The sequence below is a fragment of the Squalius cephalus genome (genome assembly GCF_949319135.1).
Source record: "Squalius cephalus genome assembly, chromosome: 23".
In the NCBI taxonomy this organism is placed as follows: domain Eukaryota; kingdom Metazoa; phylum Chordata; class Actinopteri; order Cypriniformes; family Leuciscidae; genus Squalius; species Squalius cephalus.
The window spans coordinates 5,542,521-5,560,256 of record NC_137144.1 but is presented as its reverse complement, the minus strand read 5'-3'; the positions used below and the strand labels follow the sequence as shown (position 1 = coordinate 5,560,256).

The window sequence follows — 17,736 nt, the reverse complement described above, 5'->3', positions numbered from 1 at the left end:
GCAGGCTTACTAGCGTGCCCATTGGCTGCCCTGCGGCAACTGCAGCAGCCTACCGCTGAGCCCTTGGCGTGACGACACGACCAATGAGCGCGCTTGGCGCGCTTAATGCGTCACAGCCCGCGAAAAGGGGTGTGGCTTAGCGTATAAAAGCGGGGCTCGGAGGCTGCTTCTCTGGTTTCTGTCGCATGAAGCGAATGAGCTCGTGGCGCGAGCACGGCGGGCTACGCAATACTCGTTCCCTCTTCTAGAGAGAACAGAGGTTACGTTAGTAACCGAAACGTTCTCTTACGAGAGGTTCTCTCGTATTGCGTAGTTACTACGCTACGGGAACACCCTTGTCAACGCCGTGCGCGCCCAGCATCCACTGAATGAGTCCCAGGGAGAGCCCGGGGAACGTGATAGCAGAGAGCCGGGCGGCCCACAGAGGGCTAGCGCCGTACATAAGCACACACTAGGGGGTTAGGAGCGGCACGGCCGGTCCGAACTGACAATTCCCTGTATAGTGCAGCTCAACCAGTAGAGCTAAATCACACAACGTAGCCCGCGCACAGATAGTGGGCTGGCATACGCGAGACTTAGACTGATAACACTTTCGCCTGCAAGGCGGGAACATCCATGTTGTAAAACCTAACAAATGTGGAGGGGGAGGCCCAGCCTGCCGCTGCACAAATGTCATGAATGGGAATCCCGCTGGACCACGCCCACGACGAGGCCATGCCTCTGGTGGAGTGAGCTTGAATGCCCAATGGGCACTGCAGGTCTTTAGACGCATAAGCAGCAGCAATAGCGTCCACTATCCATCTGGACAGGCTGTGTTTCGAGGCGGCGAGACCCTTGGTGCGCCCGCCAAACGAAACAAAGAGCTGTTCCACCACTCGTTTGACTGAAGACAGTGCTATCAGAAAAACGGTTTTGAGCGTGAGGTATTTCATATCCACAGTTTCCAAGGGTTCGAAGGGATGCGCTTTCAGGGCCTCCAAGACCAGTGAAAGATCCCACATAGGAACCGAGGGGGGTCGCGGGGGGTTCATCCTCCTGGCTCCTCTAAGGAAGCGGATGACGAACTCGTTCCTTCCTAATGCGCGGCCCAGCTCTGAACAGAGAGCGCTGAAATGGCCGTGACATAGACTTTGAGCGTGGAGGGGGACCTGCCCGCGTCCAGTAACTCTTGAAGGAAACACAGTACTCGCGATACCCCACATGTCTGTGGATCGAGCCCCTTAGCAGTGCACCATCTGTTAAACACTGACCATTTCGACATGTAGAGCCGCCTCGTAGAGGGGGCTCTAGATTGTATGATCGTGTTCATGACCCCGTCTGGCAGATCAGCGTGTAATCGTTGAGGCTCCACGCATGCAGAGACAGCGCTCTGGATGGGGATGCCATATCGAGCCGCGGGCTTGAGAGAGAAGGTCTCTCTTCACCGGTATCGGCCAGGGGGCTGAGTCTGCCAGCTGTATTAGATCCGGGAACCAAGCTTGGTTCTCCCAGTATGGGGCTAAGAGGAGCACTGTGTGGCGCGCTTCCCTGATTCTCTTGATGACCTGAGGCAGCAGAGAGACCGGGGGAAAAGCATACAGCGGGCCGCTGGGCCAGGTCTGGGCCAGCGCGTCCTCGTTCTTCGAGAAGAACTCTGGGCAATGAGCGTTGTCTTTTGACGCAAAAAGGTCGACTTTCGCTTTGCCGAAACGGCGCCACAGTGACTGGACTGTTTGGGGGTGTAGAGACCACTCCCCAGGGGGAACGTTGTCCCTGGACAGTCTGTCGGGGCCCTCGTTCAGGTGGCCAGGCACATGCGCGGCTCTCAGCGAGCGCAGAGTGCTGAGCCCACACGAGGAGGCGTTCCGCCAGGGTGCAGAGCGTCTTTGATCTGACACCGCCCTGGCGATTCACATAGGCCACTACCGATGTATTGTCCGTGCGGACTAGAACATGGTGACCGTGGAGGAATGGGAGGAAGTGTTTGAGCGCTTTCTCGACCGCGAGCATCTCTAGACAGTTTATGTGTAGGAGATTCTCCTGGTCTGACCAGCGGCCATAGACCGGTCTGCCTTCGAAGAGCGCTCCCCAACCTAGGTTGGAAGCGTCTGTCGAGACAACTTTCCGGTGTGAAATCACTCCCATAGACACTCCTGTGTGATACCATTCGGCTGCCAGCCAGGGCTGCAGGGCTGAAATGCAGCTCTGATTCACTTTGACTCGCAAGCCGCCGGCCGCCCAGGCTCGGTGGGGCACGCGCGCTTTCAGCCAGCGTTGAAGCGGGCGCATGCGCAGTAAGCCCAGCTGGAGCGCTGCTGCAGCTGAGGCAATATGCCCCAGGATACGCTGGAATGTCCTCAGCGGAACCCGGCTGCCTATTTGGAGGGATGCGGCGAGGAGGCGGATGCGGCGCGCGCGCTGCTCCGACAGTCTGGCCGTCATAGCCACCGAGTCCAGTTCTATTCCAAGAAGGAAATTGACTGACGGGGCGATAGCGAGCTCTTGGTCCAGTGACCGAGAGACCCAGATCCTCCAGATGGCTGAGAAGCGCTGTTCTGTGAGACACAAGTTCCGTCTCTGACAGCGCTAGAATAAGCCAATCATCCAGATAATTCAGTATTCGCATTCCCTGTTTTCTCAGGGGAGCGAGAGCCGTGTCCATGCATTTCGTAATGTACGGGGTGCCAAAGACAGGCCGAAGGGCAGGATTGTGTACTGATATACTCGACCGTTGAAGGCGAATCTCAAGAATGGCCTGTGACGGGGAGTTATCTGGATCTGAAAATATGCGTCTTTTAGATCGAGAGAGATAAACCAGTCTCCTGGGCGAATCTGCGCGAGGATTTTTCTGGTTGTGATCATTTTGAACGGCCGTCTCATGAGGGCTTTGTTCAGATGTCTCAGATCTAAAATAGGTCTTAACGCTCCGTCCTTCTTGGGTACGAGGAAGTAGCGGCTGTAAAAGCTCGACTCGCTCAGAGAAGGATGAACCTGTTCTATAGCCCTTTTGCGCAGCAGCTTCGCTATTTCAGCTTGAAGCAGGTGCGCAGCTTCTGAACTCACTTTCGTCTCCGTCTGTGCTTGAAAGCGCGGAGGGCGACGAGCGAATTGAAGCGAATAGCCGTGTTTTATAGTACTCAGCACCCATTCTGACGCGCCCTGAATAGCTTCCCATGCTTCCGCATGCATAGCTAGGGGTCGAATGGTCTCTGGGTTCAGATCGCCGCGCTGCGCGGGATTGGGGAACCTGTATCAGAGAGGATGGAGCGGCGTGCGCGCCGCTGGTGCTCGAACACGGGGGCTGGTAAACAGTATTGGCCGGCTGTACAGCGTTCGGTAGCTCGGTCCCAGAGGATGGAGCGCGATTTGCTGACAAACACCCCTGGCGCGAAAGCGGCGTGGGGATTGTAATGTCTAAAAGTGAGTGCGCGTGCACGTGAGCGGGCGCAGAGTTTACACTTATGACACGGCCAGTGTTTGGGAGCTTAGAGGGTGTGCGACCCGAGGTAACTGAATGGCAGAGCGAGCAGCGGGTAGGTGTGAGCACAAAGTTGTGGGCACATTTACTACACTTAGTACTCGAGCGGCTTGTGTCCGCTTTATGAGAGAGCGCTCTATGCGCGTTACCATGGGGACCATGTTTGTGTGAAGCAGTGAGCACATGGGAGTGGGCACATTTTCTACACTTATGACACCTTCGGCCAGAGCCGGAATGTTTGTGAGCTTTAGAGGATCTGCAACCCGGGGTAACTGTGTGATAGAGCGGGCAGCAGCTAGGTGTGAGCACAGAGTTGTGGGCACATTTACTACACTTAGTACTCAAGCGGCATGTGTCCGCTTTATGAGAGTGCGCTCTGTGAGCGTTACCGGGGAGACCGTGTTTTGTGTGTAGCAGTGAGCACATGGGAGTGGGCACATTTTCTACACTTGTAACACCATCGGCGTTATAGAGCAAATGCTTTGATGGCTCATATGTTTAGACGCTCATAAATACTCAAGCACCATCCTGTGAGATGCGGGTTCGCTTTCTGAATGTAAGAAAGCTGGCCGCGAGCTCGGAGAAGCCAGCAGAAAAAAATATTTTTCTGCCGCCAGAGCCGGATTTGAACACGGTTCTCCAGTGCAGAAGCGTAATATTCTGCCACTGAGCCACAGGGGCACACATGAGCTTCCAGTTGGTGCGAGCATATGACCGAGCGTCGTGTTTCGGCGTTTGTTTGCAGGCGCGCGTGTATTAAAACAGGCCCGTTTACTGCAGCATTAGTATTTCCAGCCGCCTGAACTTAGAGGGGACTGAGAAATATTTAACCCGTGAGATGCGGGTTTGCTTTCTGTATGTAAGAAAGCTGGCCGCGAGCTCGGAGAAGCAAGCAGAAAAAAAAAAAGTTTTTCTGCTGCCAGAGCCGGATTCGAACACGGGTCTCTGGTGTGGAAGCCTAATGTTCTGCCACTGAGCCACAGGGGCACACATGAGCTTCCGATCAGTGCGAGCATATGACCGAGCGTCGTGTTTCGTTTCGGCGTTTGTTTGCAGGCGCGCGTGTATTAAGACAGGCCCGTTTACTGCAGTATTAGTATTTCCAGCCGCCTGAACTTAGAGGGGACTGAGAAATATGTATCCCGTGAGATGCGGGTTTGCTTTCTGTATGTAAGAAAGCTGGCCGCGAACTCGGAGAAGCAAGCAGAAAAAAGTTTTTCTGCTGCCAGAGCCGGATTCGAACACGGATCTCTGGTGCGGAAGCCTAATGTTCTGCCACTGAGCCACAGGGGCACACATGAGCTTCCAGTCAGTGCGAGCATATGACCGAGCGTTTGTTTGCAGGCGCGCGTGTATTAAAACAGGCTCGTTTACTGCAGTATTAGTATTTCCAGCCGCCTGAACTTAGAGGGGACTGAGAAATATGCGAGGATTGGAGGAAGTCCGGCCTAAGCGGGACGAAATCACTCTCTCTTCCTCCTTTCGCCGGTGCTCGTGACGTCCGCTCTGATATCCCTTGAGAACGGCGCAGTTGCGCGGCTCGAACAAAGGGAGAGAGAGCGGGAAGATGTCATTATGTGCTGTGACATCGTTTGTTTGCAGGCGTGCGTGTATAACAACAGGCTCGTTTACTGCAATATAGATATTTCTAGTCGCCTGAGCTAGGAGGGGACTGAGAAATGTGTGAGAAACGGAGGTGGCCGGAGAGTGACGCGCGCGACCGAGACGCGGGGTAGCTTTCTTATAACGTAAAGGAAGCCAGCCCGTGACCGTCTACTTCTGACATCCCTTGTGAGCGGCGCCTTGCGCGGCTCGAACAGAGGGGGAGAGGGCGTGCGTCATCCGGGGGGGGGGGTAGCTTCCTTGTAACGTAAAGGAAGCTATAGCCCGTGACCGTCCGTTCTGACATCCCTTGTGAGCGGCGCCGTTTGCGCGGCTTGACAGAGGGGAGTAAGCAGCTGGTCTGCTTCACCCCCTGATGCGACGGCAGTGCGGGCAGAGGCCGGCCGCTGCGCGTCGGTGAAGGGCGGGGGAGAAGGAGAGAGCGAGGGGCTCCGGCGAGCGCTCAGCTATAACCACCGGCTCGGAAGGCCTTTGAGAGCGGCGTTTTTTCTTACGCGGCCCGGAAGAGGCAGCCGGAGAAGGTGGAGGATCGTGAAACATGGCGAGTCGAGCCCGCAGGGTCGACATCGGCAAGTCCTCACACTGTTCGCAGCCGCCCGTGAAGGGCGCGGGCTGCGTGGTCGAAACCCAGGCAGAGAGCGCAGATCACGTGGCGGTCTCCGTCGCTGAGCGCGGCTCTGCACGAGCCACAGGATGAGCGAGGCATTTGCAACAACGCCTCGCGCTCTTTTAGATGCAAAGTGTGTCGCGGGGCGAACACACAAACACATACAACACAGAGCAGTAAAAGGATATATTCGCCGGATAGCGAAGCAGGCAGGGAAAGCTGAAGGCGGCGAAGGCGGCCGGCGTCCTCAGGCTGAGATCCTCGGCGTGCTGGTCGCTTGTTTCGACGGCGGCTTCCTCAGAGAGCAGCGATGCGTAGAGCTTCGCTGAAAAGACAGAAATCAGAGAAGCAGCCTCCGAGCCCCGCTTTTATACGCTAAGCCACACCCCTTTTCGCGGGCTGTGACGCATTAAGCGCGCCAAGCGCGCTCATTGGTCGTGACGTCACGCCAAGGGCTCAGCGGTAGGCTGCTGCAGTTGCCGCAGGGCAGCCAATGGGCACGCTAGTAAGCCTGCCCTAGGTCTGCAGGCTGCCGCACTGCGTTGACAAGATTATAAAAATTAAGGATAATTTTTGGCTTCAGTATCTCGAGAAAGAAAGGCTTTCCCGTAGCGTAGTAACTACGCAATACGAGAGAACCTCTCGTAAGAGAACTAAAAATTACCATTATGTAGAATATTTTTGCACTTCACTTTTATTTGTTCCCATGTTAGTGTGGTGACTCTGACATTACAATGAACAAAGTAATTATGCAATTATTAAAATACAAATATATAGGCTAATAAGTGATAAAAACATCTAACATGGCCACTTCTAACGGATTTAAATTGTCTGCTACTTTTTGCCAGCCCTCTCTCCTGGCTTTTGCAGACTTTGAGGTGTTCCCTGGCGTTTTGATTAAACATTAAAATTCCGAATAAACTTCGACTATTAGTTCTTGCTCTGCTGAGGAGAAAAACTGTGCGCGCTCTTTGGCCACGCTGAGCAGCCAATAGCAGCGTTGCTGATCAATGTTTCTACTATCGATACATATCCCATTTTAACCAGCGCATGAACGCGCAATTATCTCAGATAACTCATCCAGCTATACTAATCATATCCGGCAAGTGTGTTCGAAGAACCTAATTAGCCAGATCATGATTAGCACGATGATATCATCTTGGATGTGTAATTTGATCTCGGATGTTTTAAGCAACGTACGAAGAACGGGCCCCAGTGGTCTGGTTTTGAAGACAAATTGTTTAATTATTCTACTGTGTACGTTTTTTTTTTTTTTTTTTTTTTTACAAATTGTTGTATTGTCATATTAAGTACACTGATGCAATTGTTTTAAAAGCATTACTAGTTTTAAAACTGTTATATTGTTTTTATTAAATTAAAACTATTAAATAAATATTTCTTTATTTTGCAATTAAGAGGCTGGTTATTTGTATATAGCAGTGTTCAAACTTGTTTATAGATAATTTAAAGTAAATATATTTCTTAAACATTAAAAAGCTAAAGAAAAACAAGATTTTATGTAAAATTACAGTTATAAATGGTATTTTATTGACCGAAAATGACTGTTTTTACAAGAAGTTTATTTTCCGTTATTTTGTTTTATTTTTCTGGCACCCCCACTGTTCACACTCTTGTACATTGGGTGACTGACAGCATTTGAACAGGATGGTTAAACTGGCAAGGGATGTTTTTCTCCTCTTTGCCTTACCATGAGGCTCCAGTGCTCAGGTTACAGTAACATGGACAGTAAATGTGCCACAGAGAACGATGGGAAGATGTCCAATGGATTATGCTGGCAAAAGTAACAACAGTTTTTAGGGAAACACCTTAATAGAGAATACATGGAGATGTTATCTGTTATCACACTGAACTTCTCAAAATAGTTCATGGAGGTCTAAAATCTCCCATAACATATTCAAAACCTTGTAGCATTTGAGGGTTTGGATCCTGAAGATGTTGGACATGCCCTAACACTTGTGCTTCAGCTATTCATCAGCTTCAGCTATTAACATCAGCTAGTTATACCATAAGGGGGGTTTGAGCACACTCACACACCTTTGTGCCATTTCTGGAAACAGTTCCTGTTCAAATGAAGACACAAGTGAAAGTCACAGCTTCTTTCCATGCACTGCTTTGCAATGAACACGGCGGCGACCAGCAGTGGCAATATTTCTGACATCGGAGGTCAGCTCAGCTCCTGGAACCGGCACATGGTCACTACTGGTGTGTTTTGGTGCTGTTTTCTGAGACACACCACAGAGCTCTCCAATAAGCTCTTCCATAAACTCCTTGTGCGTCATGTTGCCGTGAAGCTCCTTGTGCAATATGAAAGCGTTGGTGGCAGCAACGTCCAAGAAGTGTAGAAAGACTTTTCTGTACCACTTCATGGTTTTGTGCTGTGCAGTGTAGTACTGCAACAGCTGATCGGACAGGTCAACACCCGCCATGTGCTGGTTGTATGCGGACACAGGTGCAGGACATGGAAAAGCCTTTTTCCTCCATGTATCTTGTACTTTCACTTTTCGTTGCACACAGTCTCCTTTATAGGCAGCATGGATGGTGGAGCAAACAGACACCTCTTGTTTGTCCATCCACTTCACACACACAAGAGGCCCATCCCGAATCCACCGGATGGATCCCCTGCTGGACTTGTTGGTCAGTGCATTAGATGAGCTCCGTGGAAAGTCCTTCCTATAGTCTCTGTAAGTTCCACAAGCACCAAACTTCATAGCAAACAAGTCTGTTAAGAGCTTTGGACTTGTGTAGAAATCATCCATGTACACATGATACCCAGAGCCCAAAACTTTCTTGTCCAGAAGAGACATCACAGCATCATAAGAAAGCCCATGGCCTGTGGGGAAGATGTGATTGCCCGTGTATACAGAGAGGTCCACAGTATATCCATTCGACGAGTCCGTAAGGACAAAACACTTGAAGCCCAGCTTTGTTGGCTTGGCTTTCATGAACCGTCTCATTCCTGCATTTGCTCTGCATGCCACCAGTCTTTCCTTCACAGTGACATTTCTTCTAGGATGATAGAAGGCTTTGCACGCAAGACGGATGGTGTCCATGAGGGGTTTGACCCTGAAAAGTCGGTCATGTTCAGCTGTGCCCCTCTTTTTGTCATTTTCCTTGTCTGCCTCTGGGTGGCTCATGTGCAAATTCCATGAAATGGTGCGGTATCGGTCCCGAGACATGACTGTGGCGGGAAAAGGCACAGTAAAAATACTGTGCTGACGCCAGTAGTCAGCGATGGAGCTCATCTTCACTGTGGCCATGTAGAAAACGAGTCCAATGTAGCGGTACAGCTCGCCAACACTGACATCTGTCCAACTGTATTTGCGACCCTGTGTGAGTGCCCTGGCAGCCTGAGCGTTTGTGTTGTGGCACAGATTTGACACGGCGCTCTCTGAGAAAAACAGTTTGAACAGACTCACAGGGGAGTGTGAGTCAGCAAGACTCAACTGCGGCCCAGGTTCCCGTGCCGGCAGGAATCTCCAAGGCTTTGGGGCCACGTCGACATCAGTCTCTTCTCTCCATGACAGAGTCTTCTTGGCTCTTTTTGCAACAGGAATCTGCTCACAGTCATTCTCACATCTGTGGGGGGAGAAAACAAAAGTGAGCATGCTGACAACAGGATCACAACGACATTATCCATTACTAATAGTGATATATTGCCCATTCATTAAAAAGCTTTTTAAAATTCACAATCACTTTGTATGTATTATGTCACAGTGTGTTCTAAAAAATGTCAGTTGTAAAATATAAGATAATGTGCACATACTCGTTAAGATTCTCAACCGCGCCGAAAAATGAACGATGCTTTTGTGCCGTCCCTGTGTGAGGTGCACGTGAAGGAACCACATTCCTAAGAAAAGAAAAGGTACAAGCAGAAATATTAGTGAACATTTGTTAGCTTAGGTTATCCAAGGTAGCATACCAGTGTATGCATACGTGATTGGCAATTAATGTATATGGCTGATATGGCTGATGCTTTACACCTGACAATGAGGCATCATTGAAACATTTACACCAAAGCAGATGTTGGAGAAGGTGGCATACCAGTGCATGCATACGTGATTGGCAATTAATGTATATGGCTGATATGGCTGATGCTTTACACCTGACGATGAGGCATCATTGAAACATTTACACCAAAGCAGATGTTGGAGAAGGTGGCATACCAGTGCATGCATAAGTGATTGGCAATTAATGGATATATAGTCTTGTGCTTCATGCCTGTTGATGGGGCATCGACGACCTTATGTTATGCACGTTCAAAACATTTACACCTCAGCAGATACTGGAGAACACAGTTAAGCTCAGTTGATGAGCCAGTATTTTACAGTAAACGCCGGTGTTCTGCAGAAAAATGCTACCTATCAGATTGTGCTACCAACACTATATTTGCATTAAGAGGAATAAAGCCTCAAACCAAATGAATATGATGTAAGCTAACCCAGAGTCTGAATATTTAATTTTCTCTCTCTCCACATTATAGAGAATAAATGCTTGTTTTGTAAGACATACTATGAAAAGACCACAGGACAACACATGTCACCCATAATATTAAAAACAGGTAGCCTAGATTTCAGTCTGGACAGGTCTGAAACAGCTATACGTGTAGGCAACTCTAATAACTAAAATAAGAATAAATGACTTACTCTTGAGAAAATGTGTCCAGCGCTGGATCAAAGCCCTCCTCAAAATGGAGTTCTTCATCGTCAAGGTATTCGTCGTCTTCGGACTCTGAAGAAAAACTTAATTCTTCCTCACTGTCTATGGTCATCTGAAGAGCTTGCTCGCGTGCGTGACGTGCCATCTTGATGAAACAAAATGGAAATTTTGATGCCAAACAAAAGTTTGCTGCCAATTTTATCCTATTGATAGGGGGCGTTTACCAGATTTCTCTACCTTATGTCAGGTTATTACCATGTGAATGATTCGCACTGCCGGTGGGTGTGGCCTTTTTTTCAGGGGTGGCCAGTGATTTAATTGGGATGGCAAAAAACATGCATCCAACAGTGATCTTATAAAGCTTGTGGAATGGAACACACACGGATTTCGTGTAACTGCCTCTACAAAAAAATCATCGATCATTCCTATGTAATTTTATGATATTTTTTTTTTTTTTTTTTTTGCGTGGCATAAATTTTCTTTCATAGACAAGGAGTCTCCGACACAGGCGATCCGTACCGTAACCGATCAAACGGCTTATAGTTGTGACTAAATATTGCAAAATAATGTTTAAAAGTTATTTTTTTAAGTTATTAAATATGCAACAGCGTGCATTTGCACTGCACAACATTGTTTATTGAAAGATCCATTGAAATATTTAAAGATCAGGCTAATTTCAGAGGGCTGGATGGCCCTGCTCTGGTTGCGTGTTTTCATTGGTCAGAAATGGGCTTCTAGAGAGACACATCAGCCAATTGAAACCTCTTAAATTTGAATCCCTTCCCATCGCCCGAACCACCAGTTGATTCTCCAACGCGCCTCTTTGTCTGACTTTCCCGCTCATGTGACAGATGACAATCATGCCAATAATATTGCCTACTTTAATCTGACAATTGTAATTCCGCAATGTTCTTATATTATTGTGCACATTATATGAACTCTTTGTGAAAACGTGTAAACATTTGAAGATCATACATCAGTATCAACACACAAATAAAGTCCCTCAGGATTCAGTTTGAGTCCAGAAATTTGGCAAGAAGGCCTATATGTTTTGTGGTGTGTAAGAACTAGTTTAAATTTAGTGAAAATTAAGCTTGTTGCAAGGGAGCAGGGTTTGTATACATTTTCCATTTCAAAATCCCACACTTTGTTACTTTTATATATATATATATATATATATATATATATATATATATATATATATATTATAAGTCTAACTATTGAGATTTTAAATAACTAGAGATGGAACTTTTTGTACACCACGTACAAACCACTGAAATTGTGTTTTCTTACAGAACTTTCTGCCTCTGACCTGTTTGCATTTGGGATAGATGCAGGGGCGGAGCTAGACTCTCAGTACAGTGGGGGCGGAGCTTCATCATGGGGCCCTCTGCTACCAAGTCATTTTAAAATTAAAAGCGTCGTTTTTTTAACGCTTGGGCCGGATTAACAATTTCCTGCGCCCTGGGCAACAAGACCCAAGGTCCCCCGTAGTTAGGGGGGTTCGGGGGCATGCTCCCCCGAGAAAATTTTGATTTCTCTGACCTACATGTGCAATTTAGGACTTGTGAAGGCCAAAAAACGATAAGAAATAGCTTTAAAACCTTGTCATTATTATTTGTCAATACCTGCTCTCTCCTCATCTTCATATTTCTTATTCTCTCAGTCTCCTTATACTCCTTATCTCCTTATTCCCCTCCAAAAGCTGAACTTTGACTGATAGTCTTTTCATTTTCGTCTGTGTCAGTGACGAAAGTAAGCATAGGCTCAACTGATATTTATACCTTTTTTTGAATCATTTTCTTAGACAAGTTAATTTATTCAAGGCTACAGGGAAAGCTGTATAGCCTACGTCAGTATTGCCATAGGAACCTTCTGCAAGCTTTGGAATTTGAAAACGTCTGTTTTTAAAAGTATAGCCTAATTTTAAATAATACAAATTATAGGCTACTTTACCGCAGTTGGAATTGGCAGATGTTCCCTTAAGCATCGTGCGCTGTGGAAACGCGTCAAAGCATTCTCAGGTATAATTATGCAGCATTAATGCACGAATGATTTTAAATGAATATTTCATCATGTCGATATACAATGGTCACATAATGTTAAAACTAATCTTGGAAAATAAAAACATAGCAGGAGAGAGAGACCCGAATCCTGTCAAACAACTAAGTTATGTCAGGAAGAGAAATTGCAATGTCGGCTTCTCTATGTATAGCCTACATTTCAGAAAACCCCTTGCTCACAAATATATCACAAGCAAAAAAATATTGCATGACCATGCCACGGCGGGCCAGACTAAAAACCCATAGCTTACCTTGTATGGCTGATGTTTGTTCTAAACAAGCCAGTCGTCTGGGTTTTGAATTGAATATGTTCGAACATCGTCATAAACTTAGCCTATCTGTTAGTTTTCTTTTCAAACAACAAAAGTGTCAAGTTATACGACGTCCCGCCATCTTTGTCAAGACGTTTTTCTTTATTAAATGCATCATAGATAGCGGTTAAGCCATTTTTGTAATAACATAAAAAGTTAAAATCCGAATATTTGCGCGAAGAAGAAAATTATAGCCTACTGGGCGCTGGCGTGACGTAACTGAAGAGACGAATTAGCATGTTCTTAATATTATTAGGATCGAGTTTTAATGCATGAAAAAACAAACAAATCACATTTAGGCTACAATAGGCTAATTATTGAAGAATTGTTTAACGTTGGAAAATTATATTTTTCCCGTGCCCCTGGGCAAGTGACCAGTTGCCCTAATGGTTAATCCGGCTGATGAATGCATATGTAATAATGTAGCCTGCAGTACAACTGTATATATATTTTATTTATATTTTTTTTAAGTGGTATGTTTATTGTTTTCAATAATTCGAAAATTAATTCGAGAATTAACTTGAATGTGCAGCAATTTGTACAAATAGAGAGTATGTAGGCCTACTATATTTGTTGTATGCCATTAAATAAGAGCATTTAGTTTCATATTTGTTCAAATATTATAATGTTATTTTTTCCATCTATGTTGATTATGAAAAGAGAACACCGTGATATATCATCGGAAAACATGGAGTCGTTCAGGGGTGCGTTTCCCGAAAGCATCGTTGGCCAACTATGGTCGCAAGTTCCGTCGTTACCAATAGAGTTCAATGGACATTGCGATGAACTTGCGACCATAGTTGGCCAACGATGCTTTCGGGAAACGCACCCCAGATATGATTTTGTTAATGGGTCATACATGATTAAACTTAATTTTCTTCATGAAGTTTTGTAGAAAGCCTTTATTTAAAGTGAATTTCGTTTCGTATAAATTGTATCTTAATTTTAATACATTTTTCATCAACCAATTGCCTGGATTTAAATAAGAAGCAAATATAGCAGACAATATGAATCATGACATGGAGGCGCCCGCGCGGTCAATTGCATTGCAGGTGAACAGGAGCGCAAACTCAGTCATGAGAAATATAGTCTATCTAAAGAAAGCTTTAAATGTCTTTAAACGAAACAATTCAAAATGAAAAGAAATAGGCTACTCTCTGATTATGTAATCCAAGATGTGCATTTCTCTCTAGGCTATAGGCGGGTTCACTACGAAGATGGCGATCGTCAACTTCATCTTTGCAGCAGACACTAGTAGCCGCGTTTCCATTACAGATTTGCGCAAATGTTTTGCGCTATTATCTAAATATCGATAAAAAACTATTGCGAAATGACGGCGTTTCCATTAACCGATGTTATGCGACTAAAACGTCCTTTTTTCTCTCGCGATAAGTCATTCCAAAAATCACGGCAACGGACGTTATAATACGGAATATAATATCAAAGCCACCGCATAGACATTATTATTATTAATGGAAGGAGACTTGGCGTGTTATCCAAGCATTAATAGCAGGGAAAGACCCTTATAATGCGAACGACACATATAGGCTAGCCTAAGGAGTTTCTGGGTGTTTCGCCATAATTTCTGCTCCGAGGTTTTGATTGTGGCATTTCTTTGAGATTTAGAATCCAGTATTCCTATATAGGCTAATTATTGTTTCTTTTATGAATTTAATAAAGAACTATGTCTCGTATTCTGTCCAAACGATCCATGTAGGCTACTTTTGTGTCCATTCGTTCCTTTTTTAACCCGTAATTGAAAAAACGAAAAATGAACGGTTGTTGTCTTTTTAAAACGCTAAGTTGAACACCAACATTTTTATTTGAACTGGCTACACCAGCTGCTGCGCAAAAAAGTATATATCGACGAATTTTCACATTTTTGTTTATGACTTTTTGCCACTTTATTTAACATTTAAAATATTCACAAATTAATATGGAAAACATGTCGATTTTACTGGTTATCTAAGGCCAAATTTTCAAATTTTTTCCCGGAGTGCTGAATGAGCCATTAATATTATCAATAAACTATTGTTTTGGCTAAAATCACATCTCCATCTCCGCTGTTTAGCAGATGCGCCTTTAGAGAGAAATGCACCTAAGAAGGTATTAGCTTTCGATTCGAATTTGTTCGTTTTAAAGTGGACATTTCAAGCTTTAGCCTACATAGGCTATATTTTGTTTCAGTTCTCGCGCTCCAGTTTACGGAGATCATGAAAGTGCGTCTGATTGTTTTATTTTATTTTACAAAAGCACAACGTTTTATTGTTATTGTGAGTTTACACGAATAAAAGTAGTAGAGAATAATGTATTATTATTTTCTGTATGACCAGAAATTATAGAGTATTTTAAGCTGTTTCCACTGTTGATAGAAAAATGCAAGTGTTCGCACCCGCGCCTCCGTGCCATGTAGTGCCCGCTCCACACTCAGCTTTGTTCCTTTTTTGCATAAAAGCGTCTTCTAAATATAGCCTATTAAATGTTATAATAAAATAATATAAAATTATTATTATTTGCGTAGCTATACATGGACCTCAAACACACCGCGTCTTCTAAGTCAGGTGACTGTAAATGCGCAAAAACTGTTTCCATTGCAATTTTGCGAAATATTCCTTTTTCGAATCGCCTGAAAAACCACCTCATGCGAGCGTAAAAACTTTTTTGCGAAAAACGGGAGTTTTTGCGAAATTGACGTGTTTCCATTGTGCGTATTTTCAATTCGCAATTTCAATTTGCGCAATTTGAAGGATAATGGAAACGCGGCTACTGACAGAAAAGACTAGTTTATTACCGTAATAAAAATCAATGCACGCGTGTCACCGCATTTACAAATGCACATTTTTCTTGTTGCACGCACACTCGGCACACATGTCGAAATAACGAGATATTGTGTTGAAATAACATTATTAATAATAATAAATCTTTAATAATATTTTATTTATTAAAAGTAAGTCTAGCACCCCCTCAACACATGTTAAAAAAATATCTTGCGCCGCCCCTGGTTATAACGGCTCTGGCTCATAATTACAGTTAATGTGTCGGCAATATGTTACTTTGCCAGGGCCCCGTGCAATGTGTCATTTGGCGAGGGCCCGTTCCTGTCCAGTGACGCAAGATCGGCGGCGTTTGAGGGGCCCCTAATTGGCACCGGGCCCTGGGGCGGCCGCACCCATGCACCCACGCTATCTCCGCTACAGGATAGATGAGATTTGACTTTTGACCTCCTAGACTCATGCAATCTGAACAAACAAGTCAAAACTGTTTTGAAAAAAAAAAAAAAAAAAACTCATGTAAACCATTATTTATATATTAGGAATGTATTGTAAATGGCCAAAAAAAAAAAAAAAAAAAAAAAAGAAGGCCAAGAAACCCGCAGCCAAAGTCGCTAAGAAAGCAGCCAAGACCCCAGAAAAGGCAAAGGTTGCTAAACCTAAAGCGGCAAAACCTAAAGCCGCCAAGCCTAAAAAAGCAGCGCCCAAAAAGAAATAAAGTCCAGTGTTTGTTACTCAACGGCTCTTTTAAGAGCCACCCACAAATTCTGAATAAGAGCAAAACTCGTTTATATCAATGATTTGTGTTAAGTTTGAAAGCGAATAGATGAGATTTGACTTTTGACCTCCTAGACTCATGCAATCTGAACAAACAAGTGAAAACTGTTTTGGAAAAAAAAAAAAAAAAAAAACTCATGTAAACCATTATTTATATATAAGGAATTTATTGTAAATGGCCAAAAAAAAAAAAAAAAGAACAAAAAAAACCTTAAGAGGGTTCAGACAGTGATCAGTCGAAATATGTTGTACAACACAGTAGAGACAGAATGTACACAACACTATGCTGGAGAATTGTGACCATACAAACAACCCACATCCAACAATATGGACAGTGACAAAACTCCAATATTACAATAGGAACATAATACTGTACAGTATCAGACAGTCAATGTGCCCGGAATATACAGTGTGTGTGTGTGAAAGGTGTGCAGCACATTTGGTAGAAACAGTGTACAATATCTATTTTTGTATTTATTTACATTTCATACATATAATTGTATATTTCAATGGTTTCATCTCTTCTGTTTTACAGATAATTAATGCGTGTTCATAATCCCCGCCAGAAAGGGGGTTGGGCTTTGGAGGGAAGTTCAGTGATTGGTTTGAATCTTTACAGACTCTAAACCAATGGGTGACTGGCACTCTCGTTTAAATACAGTGTGTGGAGACACATGAACTTCATTCTATTATTTTAGATTGAGGTGTTGGAAGTAACTGAGCTAATAATGAGCGGAAGAGGCAAAACCGGCGGCAAAACCAGAGCCAAGGCTAAGACTCGCTCCTCCAGGGCGGGACTGCAGTTCCCCGTCGGCCGTGTTCACAGACTTCTGCGCAAAGGAAACTATGGCGAGCGCGTCGGTGCCGGAGCTCCTGTTTATCTGGCGGCGGTGCTCGAGTATCTCACCGCTGAGATCCTGGAGCTGGCTGGAAACGCCGCTCGGGACAACAAGAAGACCCGCATCATCCCCCGTCACCTGCAGCTGGCGGTGCGCAACGACGAGGAGCTCAACAAACTTCTGGGCCGAGTGACCATCGCTCAGGGCGGCGTGCTGCCCAACATCCAGGCCGTGCTGCTGCCCAAGAAGACCGAGAAACCCGCCAAATCCAAATAAACAGATTGAAGTCTGGGTTACTGAAACAACGGCTCTTTTAAGAGCCACCCATGTTATCTGACAACGAGCGCTTTTCTCTGGTAATATTACAAACACCATAAACTCATTTGTTTGAGGGGGAAATAACCCATTAAATCTATAAAATGTATGATTTCTCTACATCAACATTAACGGGTACTATCGTAGTTGTGCGCATGCTTATGAGCACATTATGATCCCAACACGTGTGTTTGCTACCCAACCCATCTCACCTAATATTAAAATATAGTTGTTTACCAGCCTTGATAGCTTACTGTATGTAATACAAATTGTTTATCTGAAATAAGTTCCTTTGC

General features: G+C 45.2%; 3 protein-coding genes across 3 annotated transcripts in view; 2 read left to right on the top strand and 1 right to left on the bottom strand.

The window, feature by feature from the left end:
- LOC307151409 (histone H4) overlaps positions 1 to 17,736 on the top strand; it is a 116,687-nt gene that overhangs the window by 93,636 nt on the left and 5,315 nt on the right. The gene's annotated exons all lie outside the window — the stretch shown is intronic.
- On the bottom strand, positions 7,796 to 9,313 carry LOC307151314 (piggyBac transposable element-derived protein 4-like; the record flags this gene model as incomplete). Its single annotated transcript, XM_079859261.1, has 1 exon — positions 7,796 to 9,313. The coding sequence occupies one exon, from the start codon at positions 9,311 to 9,313 to the stop codon at positions 7,796 to 7,798; it is 1,518 nt and encodes a 505-aa protein (XP_079715387.1).
- LOC307151565 (histone H2A-like) lies at positions 17,015 to 17,406 on the top strand (the record flags this gene model as incomplete). Its single annotated transcript, XM_079859664.1, has 1 exon — positions 17,015 to 17,406. One exon carries the CDS (start codon positions 17,015 to 17,017, stop codon positions 17,399 to 17,401), a length of 387 nt encoding a protein of 128 aa, XP_079715790.1. The 3' UTR covers positions 17,402 to 17,406.